Raw genomic sequence first — 15,153 nt, forward strand, 5'->3', positions numbered from 1 at the left:
GTTTTCATTCCTACTTTTTTATTCATCCATGATTAGATAACTGAAAAAATCAGCCTCTTATTTCCCACATACAGCCAGAAAAATAAAGGATTTTCCTTGACAGCTATCGGTGCCCCAACTATATTCCCTACAAATCTATTTCTAGGGGGACAAGTTGTGATTCAAAGGAAAAAAAAAAACGTGTAATCCAGATTACAGTTAAATTTAATGAGATGGAAGCTGCTGGCAAGTACATAGAACATGCTGCACTGCCTTAAAATAAAGGGGAACGTTATTTTCCAAAACACATAGATTTATCCAGTTCTACCTGTTATTTGAACAAATACTCAACCATATTAGCAGAACTATAATTTTGCATTACATTTAAAGAGTAAAAATTAATCTTTAATGTATCTGTACAATGCTATGATTTCATAAGGCTGTAAATCCTTCGTTAACTGATCTTTTTTGCTGTTTTAAAAAGAGCCCATTGGTACTGCACTTGCAGTTTTTTAAAAGGCTTACATTTGGAATGAAAAGAAATTTGCTTTGGGGAAGAATAAATACTGCTAGTTGAGAAAAAGCAGGAGTACTGTACCCTGTCAAAATGATTGAATGATGCTCTGAAGTCATTCATTTGTTCCTGGGTGATACCCTTGGCATCTCTTGTGAGGATCTGAGTCTCAACCTCATTGATAGTTCGAGCAATGGTGGTAAGTAGGAGCTCCCAGCCAACACGGATGTGCTATGAGAGAAAATACTGATTTATTAAAGAATCGAATACATTCTTCTAAGAGTATAAAAAGTACAGTAAGCAAAAAATCAGCTCTAAATATTTACGTGATACCTCTTCCATACCACTAACTCTATATTATGACCAAGGATCATTAAAAATAAAAATGGCCTTCAGACAAATATGGAACTGGTTTCTAAATGTGTACTTCTTCACTAAAAGTAAAAATAATTGCAAATAAAATAAGTGTTATGAGATTATTAGAAAGTCTGCCAAATGCCATCCTCTGTTGCAGTCTCTTCAGATCAGGGAAGGGTAGTTATATGGCAGAAGAGGGCAGAATAAACTAACAAGTACAAAAGGGAGTAAATGGCTACCTCCATAGTATAGTTGGTGTGCTTGTTGTCAAACACCAGGGCTTCTTGTATAAGCTGATGATCTCCTTCCAGTTTGTCAATGTTGTGTTTATAATTAATGATATTGTGCTCATATTGCTTCAGCTGATTCATCTGGTCCTCCAAAGGCCCTGTCATTTCAATAGAGCTGCGGGCAATTTCCTGTCAAAAGAAACAAAGACACCCCCCCGCCCCGCAAATTTAAGCTTCAGTTTTGCTGATTTGACCAACATTCACATAAATATGTAGTATTTTCATACTAAGAAGCAATAGTAATAAAACCTTCATACAGTGGAGATGAGAAATTTTACTGTAGAAAACACATTTCAAAAGAAATATGGCACATTTATTTCTGGAATTAGTATTGAGACCCCAGTGATCCTGGTACCTTTCCTTTACAGAAAGCAGAAGCTAAATAGTAATTGTTTAGTGATTGATTTTTCAAAGCTACATCTCCTGCTCACCATCAAGGTACCACTTGTACAAGCTTCCACAGTTTTAAAAATCATCTTAACAGGTGCTAAATACTTCAGGATCAAACAGCTGGTGAACTATCATGGAGATTGCTGTTGTGCTATATAGAGAGCATAGATAAAAATATAAACTACTTTTTTCGTCAGCTTCTGCATGAGGGTCTGATGCTCACCTCCATCTTGGTCTGGATCCATGGCCCAATGACATTGGCCTGAGCAGCAAACTGGCGACGCAGGCGCTCGTTGGCGTGCTGGCGGGCTAGTTCCTCCTGCAAGGATTGATCCCTCTGAGGCACCAGCTGCTTCACCTGTTACAGTGGGAAAGCACTAAGTGTGAGTAAGCACAACTGAATAGTTTAAAAACAAATGGAACAAATAAGTCTACAGTTACTAATTTTTCTTATTGGTCTGAAGGTTGATATCAGCAGGACAAGCCAGAAACGTGATTGCTATTTTATTTACCAATTCTGTGCTAACATAAGAAACTGCTAACATGGTCTTGGGCAGCCGGACCAGAGATACTGACATGGAGAGAGAAGAAACTCTCACCTCTGGCAAGTTCAAGACAATTATTTAACTTGAACTGCTATTAGAGCAGTTACTTTGTTTTTCTTTTGAAACACAGGTGATTTTTCAATCTCTAAGTAATTGTTCTAAGAATAGTTGGTGCAAAACATTTTATTCGAGCACAGCCATTATGATAGGATAACATGAGACACATTCTGTCCATCATGTATATCTGAAGGTCTCTAATACATTGCAAATGCTTTTTTTGGCTTACCCTTCTGGATTGGCCTGGGAGATTCTGAATTTAGTCCTTATTGCTTGGTTTTTATAACCCATTGAGGGTGTGTTCTTGTCCGTGTAAGTTTATGTATTTGGTAAATTCATACATTCTACACAATCATTTACCTTCAGCATATTATCTGTCTGGGTTCCTAATGAAATAAAGTTTGTGTGATTGCTGTAGGAGCCTCTCTTAATCCCTCCCCAGTAATTTTTTAAGGTAATTGCCAGTTTCAATCTAATTGGACAGAACATTAATGGTCCCAAAGATGCTAATTTTTTACAACATTTGTGAAAAGCAGCAGCTGGGTAGAAGACACACACAAACTACTGTTTATACTGAGAGAAAGAATACAATCATTTTCTCTTCTTTTGACGGCACCCCCTGGCCCATCTGCTGGCCTGCCACCAGCTCTGCACTAGCCCCAACACATGCTCCTCTTGCCCCGCCAAAAAGCCAAAAAGGACATAGGTAATATTGAGTGATGGGAGCAAGGGATATTGTGAAGCAAACCTAGCAAACATAAGGGAAAGCATAAGATACTATAGAAAGTTCATTCTGGCATCTGATGATCTAGAATAATTTACAGATTTATTGTAAAGTTCTCTGAATATTCTCAGGATTCCTAAACTAGAATACTATGTTACAATGTCCTTTATGTATTTAGCATACATTACCTTTTCCCACTTGCTACGAATCTCTTCCACAGTAACAGTGCTGTAAGGATTGCTTGCACTTATTCTCATGCTGTAACTCTGAATAACTTTTTCAACTTCATTCTGGATTGACAGTATGGCCTGTCTTTCACCATCTGCCTCTGGCAAAGTAGCTTTAAATTGATCATGTGCCGAGATTAAACTCTAAAATCAGAAACAGAGAGGGAAAGCATGAAAACTTTAATGTTTCTTCTAACATCTGGAAGGTCTGCTGTAAATAAGTACAGCTCCTCTCTCAGACTCTCAAACACCCTGTCTACATGTATCTGTAAATACAGGAAATAATACATGTCGATACATTCATGAAACAGCCCTCATTGACTTTATCAGGATCATCGCTTCTTCCATGATCTCTGGAATATGCTTTCATACCAGTGAAGAACCCTATTTATAATAGAGCAGACATTGCCTATCACAAAGAAAATGTCAAGACAAGTGTGGGGTTTTTTTCTTACACATGTTCTACTCTCCAAGAAGGAAAAGCTTCCTTTCTTGTTTTCCGTATGACAGTAAGCCAAAAAATAGACAACCATTTACCTGGATTTCCTCTATGCTATGAACAATAAACATGTCCTGTAGGTCTTCCATAGCACCTTCCATCCAGTTGTTGAAAGGAGCAGCTCTTTTGGCAAACTCCAGGTGAAGCTGATCAATTGTTTCGAGCAATTTCTCCGTCCTCTGTACAGGTTGGGAAAGGTACATTCCTTTGTTACTAAGGCAAGACCTAACTCCACACACATACCCACCCAAGCACAAAGGCATGTCTCATCTTTTCAAAAGCAATTGATTGCATTGTTGACTGATTTCACCACCTGCTTTAAGGATTCTCACTCAAGGCAATAGGAGTAATTGCAGCAAAGGTACTCTCATATTCAACAGGTTAAAAGGGGTGTATGCCTTTGAAGGATAACAGGTGAAATTACTTTTTCACTACTGATATTTTAAGTATTTTTGTTATTGTGATCTATCTGCTAATCTTGCTTTAGTAATTTCTTGTAAGTATAAAAAGGAAGAGTTAGACACATGTTTTCCACCTTGGCATACATGTGTGTGACTTCTTTTCTTAAGGAACAAGGTTTTGGAAAGTATCTCAGTGCTTTGGAATACTCACTACCAAAAAATTAACCCAGTGCTGGCCATTATCCTGTACCTCACCTGATTAAGCTCAGACAAGTATGAAAAGGTAAGCGCCTAATGGCTTTTGTTATCCTAGCTGGACATCAAATTCCCAAAGAGTAGTGCTATAAACTGCGTGCCATTTGTTGCTGCTTTAGAACTGTCCTTGGCAGCTGAGTACTGTTAAGGCTGCTCTGAGCAATTCAATCTGTTCGCAAATGAAACCACACCAAAATGAAATGGAGATCTGAGGAAAGGGTTTATTGCTGTTTGGATTCCAAAGTGGATGCTCAATGGCACTGTTTCCAGATCTGAAACAAATGGTTCATTCCCCCCTCCCTGCCTCAGCTGAGCTGCTGATCATCGTTATATGGTTTACCTCCAGCGCCTCTCTCCTTTTCTGAGTAAGTGTTCCCAGGCTGTCCCATTGGTCACATATCTTTTGGCATCTATCATTGACACTTGCAGCATCATGGTAGTCCAGTTCACTAAGAAAGAGTGAAGACAAAAATCTATGTGACTTTCTGAAAGACAAGAGCAGTTACATTGTCCACACTCTTCCGCTGTCCCTCAGTAATTCTTCCTCTCTTTTTTGCAATATTTCTCCTCCAGGTAAGCAAGTGTTGCAGTATAGACATGTGTGATCTAGACATTCGCCATTTCAAGAAGCACAGCACAGGAATAGGATCAACCTCCTCTGTTGTGAGAAAAATCAAGTATCCATCTGTGACATCCAGGTATTAAAGACAATTAAGGTGTCTAACCATTTTTGTCTCAGCTATTCCTGTGGCACAAGCAATTTGATCTCCAGAAGACCAGAATGCTTCAGTCTGGGGCTTTATCAAGTTTCTAAAGATTGTTACAGTTTTAAATTAATTGGCCTGAAATATACGTTTCATTTTAAGTAATCCAATGATCCTTTCCAGCCTCATATGCTCTGAAATTATTTAACTGAGAAACAGACCTCAGGCTGCATTCAAAGTATAATCTCTCTCTCACAGGCCTGGCAATACTAATAGGGGCCGCCCAGATCTAGGGCACAGAGAACAATTTTCATCTTCCTCTCCAGAAACTCCTCACAGAGCTACACTCTAGAACTAGCTGGTTCAGAGAACAGGGATCTCCAGACCCACGTATGCCACCAGCATGAATCAGTGCACCCACAAAGGATGTAGCAGTTAGCATTGCTTTTTCACCTGCTTAATAGGCTTATATTATCCTGACAGAAAGCAACTTACTATTCTGCCTCAGACTGGAATAACTCTTTAAAGCTCTGTCCTGAGATTCTGCACTGAGTCTGTCTCAAATTGAATTTTTTATCTCAGTGGCAGATAATCCCCTTGGTTCTGCTGCAGCCATCATGACCATAATAAAATACATGTGTTTGGCACTTTGGAAGCTCACTTTTATTGGTGTATCATCATCCACTGAATTTAGCTCTTGGCTGCTCCTTGAGGACACTTTGCCCAGTACTAAACATTGCAGAGACTGTGATTATGTGACAGCACGGCAATATGAAGCTAAGATTTACTTTAAGGCTTGAATAAGAAATTACATGCAGATAGAATTTGTTCCCTTCTTTTGAACATTCTTCTCTAGGCGATTGGCAAGAGGAATGTACAGATCACTCCGCCAGTAACTTAGAGAACCACAGAGGACAAAATGAGAACAGAGGTAGCTTTCCTCTGAAGCTACACTGTAGGCCAGGGGCAGTGTTCATGCTTCCTCCTCTAAGCTCAGTCAGAGCAATCTGGTTTGGGATAAAGTTGAGTAGTATGTGAACCATTCTGTTTAAAAGAGGCTTCAGACGTGCTACAATCAATTGACTGTTGAAAGTGAAGAATGATAAAACAAGTAAAAATAAAATGCCATAACAATTTTAAAAAATAACAAAATCAACCCAAAGTTGTGAAAGCAGAACTGTTACATGTAAGGAGAAAGCTGCCAGCAAGTCATACTATACAAGGGCTCCTTAACTCAAAAACTTGCTTCTTCCTTTGGAGCAACCCTTTTTGTTAGCCTTCAAGGGATGCAACAAAAGCCATCTATCTGTTAAGAAATTTTAAGCCAGAAGCATGGAGTTTTGGATGAAACCAGCTGAGATATATTTTGCTGCTATGAGTTTTCAGCTGGAAGTTTGGTTTTTTTCATTATAGCATATCAAGATTATTAGATGATGTTCCTGTGTGAGCTGTGAGCTCACTAAGTGGACGGGATGTGGAGATTTGTATTCTGGTCTCTTTCCGCATACCAGATCTAATATACCAGAATAGGGACAGGGTATTTTTCCAGATACTCCAGGTCACATCCCTGAGAGTACTGCAAATTTTATTTTTGCTTCAATGGATCACTTATCTCCTTTTGTCAATTAGGATAAGGGCAGGCGTCCTTCCATGAAAGTGAGGGACTGATTGCACCAGCTCTGGTCAAAGTCCTGGAAGGTAACGTGCAACGTTCCTCCACCAGCTCTGCCAGGGAGGTTCAGTCATTCCCCATAAGATCTCTGCTATCCTATTTCTTTCAGGGATATGTGCTGTGGACAAATAGGTAGGAGAATAATATTATCAAAACAACTTTTAAAAAGCGCACCTGTGGGTCAAAAATCATAAGTTAGATTACCAAATGGCGTTAAACAGTGTAGCTCCACTGCCTTTCTGGGCCTGCTGTAGTTTATTTCAAATAAGTGTATTATAAGTGTCATTTTTCTGCTCAAAGCAGGAGCAGAGGGAAAAATAACAACTCATAGGAGATTATTTACTTGGAAATAAAAAATAGATTTACATTCTTTGTCCTATTAATTTTTGTATCTCTCTCAACATTGAAGCCGTGAAGAGACTAGATTTCACATTTTGTAAAAAGTTTTGCTTATCATGCATACACAAAGTACTGCTGCACATGTGTTACAGATCTTCTAAGAGAACAGCCATATCTATTCGTTTGGTTATTTGAAATCTACAGCCTTTGGAATTTAAAAATCATTACACTATTCCTATTGATCTTACAAGTAATTCAATCTTATCTGTAAAGAATTAAAAATTTAGTCAAATTTTGTCCTGATCCAGAGGAGCACTTAAGTATGAGCTCACTTTAGGAACAGTGATAGTGTCACAAAAATAACCTGCTGAGCAACATGCTTTAGCACTGCTTCCGAACCAGGCTCATGTTAATCATGCACGTAAGCACAATTTGAGCCCAGGTTTCCAGAAGCAAAAAGACTCTCCAAATCAGTGTTACAGATAGCGGTCTTCTTCGTTGTACTAGAAGTGGTGGATATGCAAGAAACTACATTCCAAAAATTTTATCTTGATGATTGAAAACATTGAAATGAGCACACAAGATCATAAATGAATATGGCATTTCATAGTACAGCTCACTCAAGTTCTATTTAGCATTTGCTATGTCATAAATGGCAAATCCCATTTTAGAAATGCCTGACTTTTTCCAGCTTTGTATATAGCCCTATCCAAGCCTTGTCGTGCCTCATTGCCAAGGAATATCTAAGTCTATACAGGCTGGAACACAACAATCTTATACCAGCATCCTGGCTGGAATCACCTGCTTGCACACACGCACAAATCCTTTATCTAAACAGCACCAATCAACAAGCTTGTAGCAACTTTAACTTTAAGCACACAGTGGACTGAGCTGCTGCCGCAGGAAATGCTAGAACAGACAGGAAACTGTAACTGGTAGAGTTCAAGGTCACACAGCAATTGTTCTCCTTTGAAATTGCAAAGGCAGCCAAGAGACTGACTAAAACAAAACATGGAGGTGTACTGACTTGCAATTTAGGCACAGATGATGATTATTTCTGTAAGGGCCTGATCCAGTGATGAAAAAAAACAAGAAAAAAATACCCACATTGACTTCAATAGGCTTTGTATCAGGTGCCAATGCACATTTCTTAGCATTCAGACATTAGTCAATCCTTCTTTAAAAATATGAATGGAGAAACAAATTAGCGTTTTCCTCCATAATTTCATTGTGTGAGGAGTTATGTATAAATAATTAAAATCAATATTTAAATAGAAGCTGCCCATTTGCTTGCAGCTAATAATAAAACTTGACCTTTATGACCTTTCATTCAGTGTTTTCCAAGGGCATTAAGCCTAACTGAGCCACTGAGTCTCAGTGAAAAATCAGGCACTGATAGCCCCATTGTATGGGGAAGCAGAGAAGTCAAAGTAGAGCATCTCTAAAAGCAATGGGTTTTCAGCACCTTTGCAGCCCAGGCCACAAATAACTTGTTTAACTTCACACAGCAAATTACTGAAACAACTGAGAAAAGACAATCCTAAAATAGACAGGATACAGTGTTCACTGGCCTCACCAGTGGTAAAGGACACAGGGTTCAAAACGCTGGTAAGCAGATGCTGTGCTATGTATACTACATTCCCAAAGTTTCTCATCACTTGTAAAGCTGAAGCTGAATTAACAATGATTAGGTGTTTCAGAAACTTTCTTTAGTATAAAGAGGAACAAATAACTCCACAACAGAGATCAAGGCGTGCGAGAAGGTGTTTCATAAGCTCACATACTTAGTGAAATCTCTGTTCTCTGTGTTTTTCAGACTTCTTTAACACTAACTAAAAACCAGTACTTACCCTGCCCACTGTGCTTTACTTTTCCTCCTTTAAATAATCTTGAAGACTAGGATTTTTCTTCTAAATCCATTTGAATTATATAATTACTGTAAGTGCTGCTGCTATCAGGTATGAACTACATTCTTAGACAACTCTCTGATTTTTAAATTGTTAATGAATGTGGAGCTGTTTATGAGTCATGGTCCTTCACAAAGTGAAAAGAGGGCATGCTTTTAACACTTGATTTTTGAGTAGTAACTGTTTTGCCTATTCAAGAAGGTGAGAAACTGAAACTTGGGAGAGCTGAAGCCAAGGGCAGGAATCTGAGAATTTAGATCTTGGCTCCTGTTTCAACCACTACCGCACATTTGTTCCCGTTGGCTTTACAGATTTATACTCTGGGTGAGCAATGAATTTAAGTATGTGCCAAATTGCTAAGATCAGGAGTAGTGCCACTGATTTACAGCACAAAACCACTGCAATTAACTGCATAAGATTATAAAATCAAATGTGCTTAGCTTGGTGTACACACCAAGACAACTTTACCAGAATAGGGACATCAGTATGTAACACTACAGTCCTGTCAGTGTGGGCAGAGCTTTGCTGACAAAACTATGCTTCACACAGGTGAATTAATAACCTTCCCACAAACAAAAGCAAGCTCCACTGATAAAGACAGAGTTTAGCCAGAGTAACTGTGTCAACACTCAGGACTTCCACTGCCATAAGGGTGTCTGTCAGTCAGGGGCCTTGACTTTTCACATCCCTGACCTATGTAGTTGATGTCAACAATACAGATGTAGCCTAAATGTGTTGCAGAATTGTTCTCAGCTTTGGTTGTGTTTCCTCTGGGCATAGTATGCTGAGTGAGCAAGTGCTGGTCCTGTGGCTAAGTTGATGAAAACTGTGGGTGAAAACTCCTGCTCTCCTATATGAGAGCTTGTGTGCTTGACTGCTTGTGTGACCCTGAGCAAGTTATTTAGTTTCCATATGCCCCACTGCCCTTTCTGTAAAATGCAGAAAATGGCACTTCCAAATATAATACGAAGAGATTGTGAAAATAAGTATACTAGAGACAATTAAATCTTCAGAAAAGTCAGTGCATTACCCACTACTATAGAGATAATTTAGGGATGTGAAGCCTTTTGAAAGGACCAATATACTTGTAGGAAAATACTTGATTTTAAAGTGAAGACGCTTGATCTGTAATTTGTGTAAGTGAAATTATTTTCTAAGTTAAACAACTCACAGCCAGTACCTCTCAGCAGACCATATGAACTGAGAAATAAACACCTCCAGGATTTCCGTCAACACACAATGGACTCATCAGTAGAGCTAATGCTAAGAGATTACTGTTAAGTCAATTTTAAAATGTTTGTTTTTAAATAATTTTGGCCAGTTGAATATCTATACTTGGTTGGGGGTAAGAGGGAGATGAGGGGAAGGTCTCAGTGACCAGCTCAGATAATATACTTATGAAGCTATCTCTGGAATTCTTACGTTGGTACCTATGACACTATCAAATTCATTGGAAAGAGTTTATCGCAAAGTTAAATGTCAGCAGCTGCAAGCCTTTAAATGGAACATACTTCAGCTCCTGCGCAATGGCAGCGATCTGTTCCACCCTGTCCTGGTGAGCAGCCAAATCACTCTCAAAAGCTTCATGTTTCCTTAACATGGCGCGGACTTCTGTCAGAGAAGCAGATTCATAATCCTTCTGAAGTAAGATCTGTTCTTTGCCTGAAAGAGGAAATTAAAATATTAGTCATTTTTTACCAATCCATTGGTTAGAACAATTGCAAATTTAGTCAACTTTTTAAACTGAGGCATGGTGAAAATCACATGTATGAGATGAAGTCCCACCCCCACTGAAATCCGTAGCAAATTGTCAGCACAACAGTGTTAATTAGAAATATATATTTTTAAAGATCTCTCAGTAATTCCTTGATTTTTGCATAGGCTGTTTATACTGGTCTAAAGTAGCGAGTATTACATGGCTTGAGAAACTGGCATAAAAATGGTATATTGGCAAAAACTGGGCCTCTAAACTATTGTGATAAGTCTTTTGTAGAGTAGACTTACGAAACCAGAAATCACACTGCTACTCTCAGCTTCACTCTTACTAATGATCTGTTGTTCTTTTTCATGTTCTGCCTTCAATTCATTATTCATTCCAGCACTTCCAAAAAAAAAAAAAAAAATTGAGATGTGTGGCTGCCTTTTGTATCAAACACTGAATTTTATGTGGAAAATGCCAACCTATTTACAAAAGGCTAGAGAAGCAAAGAGGACGTCAGAAACTGAAATACTACTCCTCAGTAGCTCCTGTGTTGGACAACTGAATCTATACACCCCCTACAACTGCAGCTCACCACATGGCATTACACAGCTCTGTGAATTCTAGAGCCAGAAGGGACTATTGTTTCACTTGCTATGTACCAGCTTATGTGAAGTTTTCCCTGCATAACAGCCATAATATGTCACCATGAGTAGTTTATGCTCAGAAAATAGGCTCTCAGGGCTGATAAACACTGTAGTTTTCCTTCTAGTATCTGCTTGGCAGCCAGTTACAGCCTTGTAAGCTTCCAGCAACTGTGTTACGGGATGGACTCTGGTTTACTTTCACAGCGTGAAAAGATTCTAGCTGGAAAAAGCCTGGCAAATGCATGGCAGAAGCAGGAAGACTGTTGTCAGGGCAAACAATAGGATGATAAAGCAGATCTATGTTTAATGGTCCCCAACAAAACTGTATGCCAGTGTATGGTCCTATAGCTGTTACAACTACACGTAAGGTTAGGTTACCATTAAAAAACAGAACTATAAATGGGGTGTAATCCAGGGTATGGAGCAAAGCAGAAATGAGTCCATTATCACGTAGTTTATGTGGACTATTCAAAACATCATGATGACCAAACGATAATCAACTCAGAATAACTCTGTTAATAATTTCACACTTAACCCGTGGTGTCACTGCGTTCCTGGTTGGATTGCTGGTGTACAAATACATAGGAATCCATTAGCAGTAATGGCCTCTATTCAAATGCTGAATATTCCCATTGAGTTTAACTCACTACCTCAAGAGTATGATTTTTACAGTTACATTTCATTAGCAACATGCCTACAAGTTAGGATCATGACTATAGTCAACAAAACCTGCAATTTTATCTGTTATTATTTTAGGTTTCTAAAACTGTCCAAACTACTTATGAGTGAGTTTCTGGCTGGCAAATATTCAGCACTGACAGTTCAACTTTGAATACTAAAACATTAAAAATGTTAAAAGCCATCTCTGCTCACCATATGCCCACTGTTCATGAGTGGAAGCCTTCTGCCTAAATTTCTCAGCCAAGTGTTCAAGTCTTTCCAGTCTTCGTATTTCATTCAGCAGCCACTCTTCATAGCCTTTCTCAGCTTGTTCAAGCCTCTGCCAAGCACCGGCAATATCCTGTGAAGAGAATATATGGGAGAGAGGGGATGAAACTATAATCTCTTTTTATCCAAATTTGCAGATTTCTGATTCATTCACAATTTTGCTCCAAAAAGAGAAGTTTTTATGTCCAGATTTTGTAAAATCACAGAACCATAGAAAATGTTGTCAGGCAGCTCAGGAAGTCTTGTAGTCCAGACATCTGCTCCTAATACCACGTCCTATTCAGGTGGGTTCATGAAAGGAACCTCTATACAAATGGCTTGCAAGCATAGCTACACATTCAGTGTCTTTACGATATTTTGCTTTTACCTCCCATTTTACAATGTGCATGTTCTTTTATGACATACCTATCTGTTATCAAAATAAAAGTGCTTTGCTCTCAGAAGTTGACAATAGCAAAATAATTAGTATCAAGAGGATTTGGTGTGTATTTTATCTGGAATACAAATTCATTTCACTTTCTGTGGTGCACAAAGTTTTGTGAGCTTCCTCAGAAACTCAAAGGCATGAGTAGGAAGCTGAAGTAACAGGGCCCTTATTTTCTGTGTATGGGGAGTGGACAATGGCCCTTTTCAGATAGTGCCATCGTCTGTTTATCAAATCTGAGCAACGAACACACAATGATAGAACAGAGTACAGAAGCAGGTTTGCTATATTCCACAGGAAATGTTTTGACCCACAGTCAACTCACAATACTTATCAGCAGATGCAAATTCTTGGTACTGACTATTCTTATCTTCACAGACATAAGAAAAAACAAAATTTAATTTTAAAAAGCAGAAAAACGCAGAAACATATATTGAGCAATGTCTGTTTCTGTAAGTCTGATGACCAAAATGTCAGTGAAACCACTGTGAGTTTTGCTTAAATAAACAATATTTGGCCTCACTGACAGAGAAGTATTGATAACACTCCCAAAGGAAGCTCTGTATCGTCTCACATCTCAAGACAATTTGCTCTTGGGGAAAGCCTTCAAAGAGGCAGGAGCATGCTTAAGAGACAGCAAGATTCTAGAATGAAAGGGAATGTGTAAAAAGAGTGGTTTGATATCGATAAATGCAACAAACTGAAGTTTCTGAGGATGACTTAAAATGGCATTTCAATCCTTCACATTGAAATTTTTGTGAGAACGTTGATAAAAAGGAGAATGGAATATTGATGCCTCCTTTACTTACTGAAACCATTTTTCCCTCTGATGGCATGAAAGCTGGCCGATTGCTGATTCTCAGTTTTGTCTGCAGGGTGTTGAAATTGATCTCCAGTTGACATTTCTCTTGGACTTTGGGAGGTTTGTGTTTGCGGCGGTAGTCCCGGAAATCCTCTAATTTCTTCTGCATAGCCTGCATTGTTTTTTCTGGGGTTCTGTTTTCCAGCCAAGGAATTGTCCGGCGAATCCATTCTAAAAGCTTTCAAACCAACACAAACAATTGAAATAAAGGCAATGGAAAAGCAACCAAAAAAAGATCATATTGAATGCACAAATCCTAATTAAGTTTGCTCCATTTTAACATTATTCACTTCAGTTGGTATGAGTGCCTTAATGGCAAGTAAGCACAAGATTTTCAAAGCTGAACAATACTTTTTTAACTAATTTGCCCATATATTCTAGGTATTTCTAGAAATACCTTGATTTTCAGAAAGATGAACACACATGTAAGGTGTCTCTAGATAATTACTCAAAACCTGAGTTACCCAAAATCACGTGCCACTTTCAAAAGTATTGGTCTTGATGTTTCAAGTAGTCATAGTTATGAGATCAGGACAGACACCAGCCAAGTAACTCAGGTCACAAAAATCTTCACTCAAAAGTCTGTTAGTGCCAATGTAGCACTACTGTCTTTGTGTCTATGATCTCAGTATGTTTTTGCAGGTTATGCGTTAAAGACAAGGGAGCTCTCACTTGTGCACTACACATCTGTAGTCCTGACTCAACAAAATTGCCATTTACCAAGAAAGGACAGGAGGAGCACAATGTGCCCCCTTCTTCATTCATTTGCTGCCTGTGTTCACAGGTGCATTGTGAACACCCTGAGAGACCCTGTCCAGGTGTGCTTTGCAGTACACAAAGCCAACAGGCTTGCTTGGAGTGATAGGATCCTGTATATTCCACGTGTGGTCAAGGATGGCTGTCTTTGGAGATTACAGAGACAGCAAGCCTGGTCTTGGGGCAGACCGATGACAGTCCTCAAACGCCCTTTATGGCACATTAATGAGACTGACTTGCTGGAGGTCACACAGGAAGTCTTTGGCAAAGGAGTCATCGGAACCTTGACGTCTTGGGCAACTGAGCTTTCTACCCTACCACTGTGAGATTTACCCTCATAGTGTCTTCACTTTGCTATGTTGCAGACAGTGCATGAATCTTTCAGCTTTCGTTATTTCATGAATGTAATTATCACCACGTTACAAATACAGCTGTCTTTACCTCACTTGCTAGTCTCTCATACTCTTCCATCAACCTCTCATTTTCCTGATTCACAGCAAGCACCTTACAGATCCGGTTAGCTGCAGTCTCAGCCTGTAAAACACAGCAAATAAACAGGACATATTCATAAACACATTCTGAGAAAGGTACAGGCTTGGAGAAAGAGAGAGAATGTGACTGCTGCAAATAAAAATCACATTGTTTTATAGTTGTTGATTTGTGCTCCCAGGTTACTTAGATACATATTTACCCTCCTTCTGTAGTCACAGATTCCAGTGGCCTGAATAAGGCACAGATCAGCACAGAAGCCACCTTGTTGTACAGTGAAGCCTTATTATACAAGGGAGAATTTCATACTGCCATTATAGTTGTCTAATAAATCTTTTATTTTCAAAGACGACTTAGGCCATTCTTCAAGTTATCCTATTAGGTTAATTTTTTTAAATCACATCAAAAAAGTATTAGATTTGTTAGCCACACTGGAAAGACACCCCATGTGATTCAGGAGTCCCAGAC

At 38.9% G+C, this 15,153-nt stretch overlaps 1 protein-coding gene across 6 annotated transcripts in view; it reads right to left on the bottom strand.

The window, feature by feature from the left end:
* ACTN2 (actinin alpha 2) overlaps positions 1–15,153 on the bottom strand; it is a 70,694-nt gene that overhangs the window by 10,682 nt on the left and 44,859 nt on the right. For all 6 annotated transcript variants that reach the window (XM_050893227.1, XM_050893228.1, XM_050893224.1 and 3 more), the window contains exons 9-18: positions 14,638–14,730; positions 13,388–13,618; positions 12,080–12,227; positions 10,372–10,522; positions 4,579–4,687; positions 3,621–3,761; positions 3,045–3,227; positions 1,754–1,888; positions 1,090–1,269; positions 578–724 (exon numbers count right to left, since the gene is read on the bottom strand). In XM_050893227.1, coding sequence (XP_050749184.1) covers positions 578–724; positions 1,090–1,269; positions 1,754–1,888; positions 3,045–3,227; positions 3,621–3,761; positions 4,579–4,687; positions 10,372–10,522; positions 12,080–12,227; positions 13,388–13,618; positions 14,638–14,730 — 1,518 coding nt within the window. The remainder of the gene's footprint in view (positions 1–577; positions 725–1,089; positions 1,270–1,753; positions 1,889–3,044; positions 3,228–3,620; positions 3,762–4,578; positions 4,688–10,371; positions 10,523–12,079; positions 12,228–13,387; positions 13,619–14,637; positions 14,731–15,153) is intronic.

The sequence above is a fragment of the Gymnogyps californianus genome, chromosome 3 (assembly GCF_018139145.2).
Source record: "Gymnogyps californianus isolate 813 chromosome 3, ASM1813914v2, whole genome shotgun sequence".
Classification (NCBI taxonomy): Eukaryota; Metazoa; Chordata; class Aves; order Accipitriformes; family Cathartidae; genus Gymnogyps; species Gymnogyps californianus.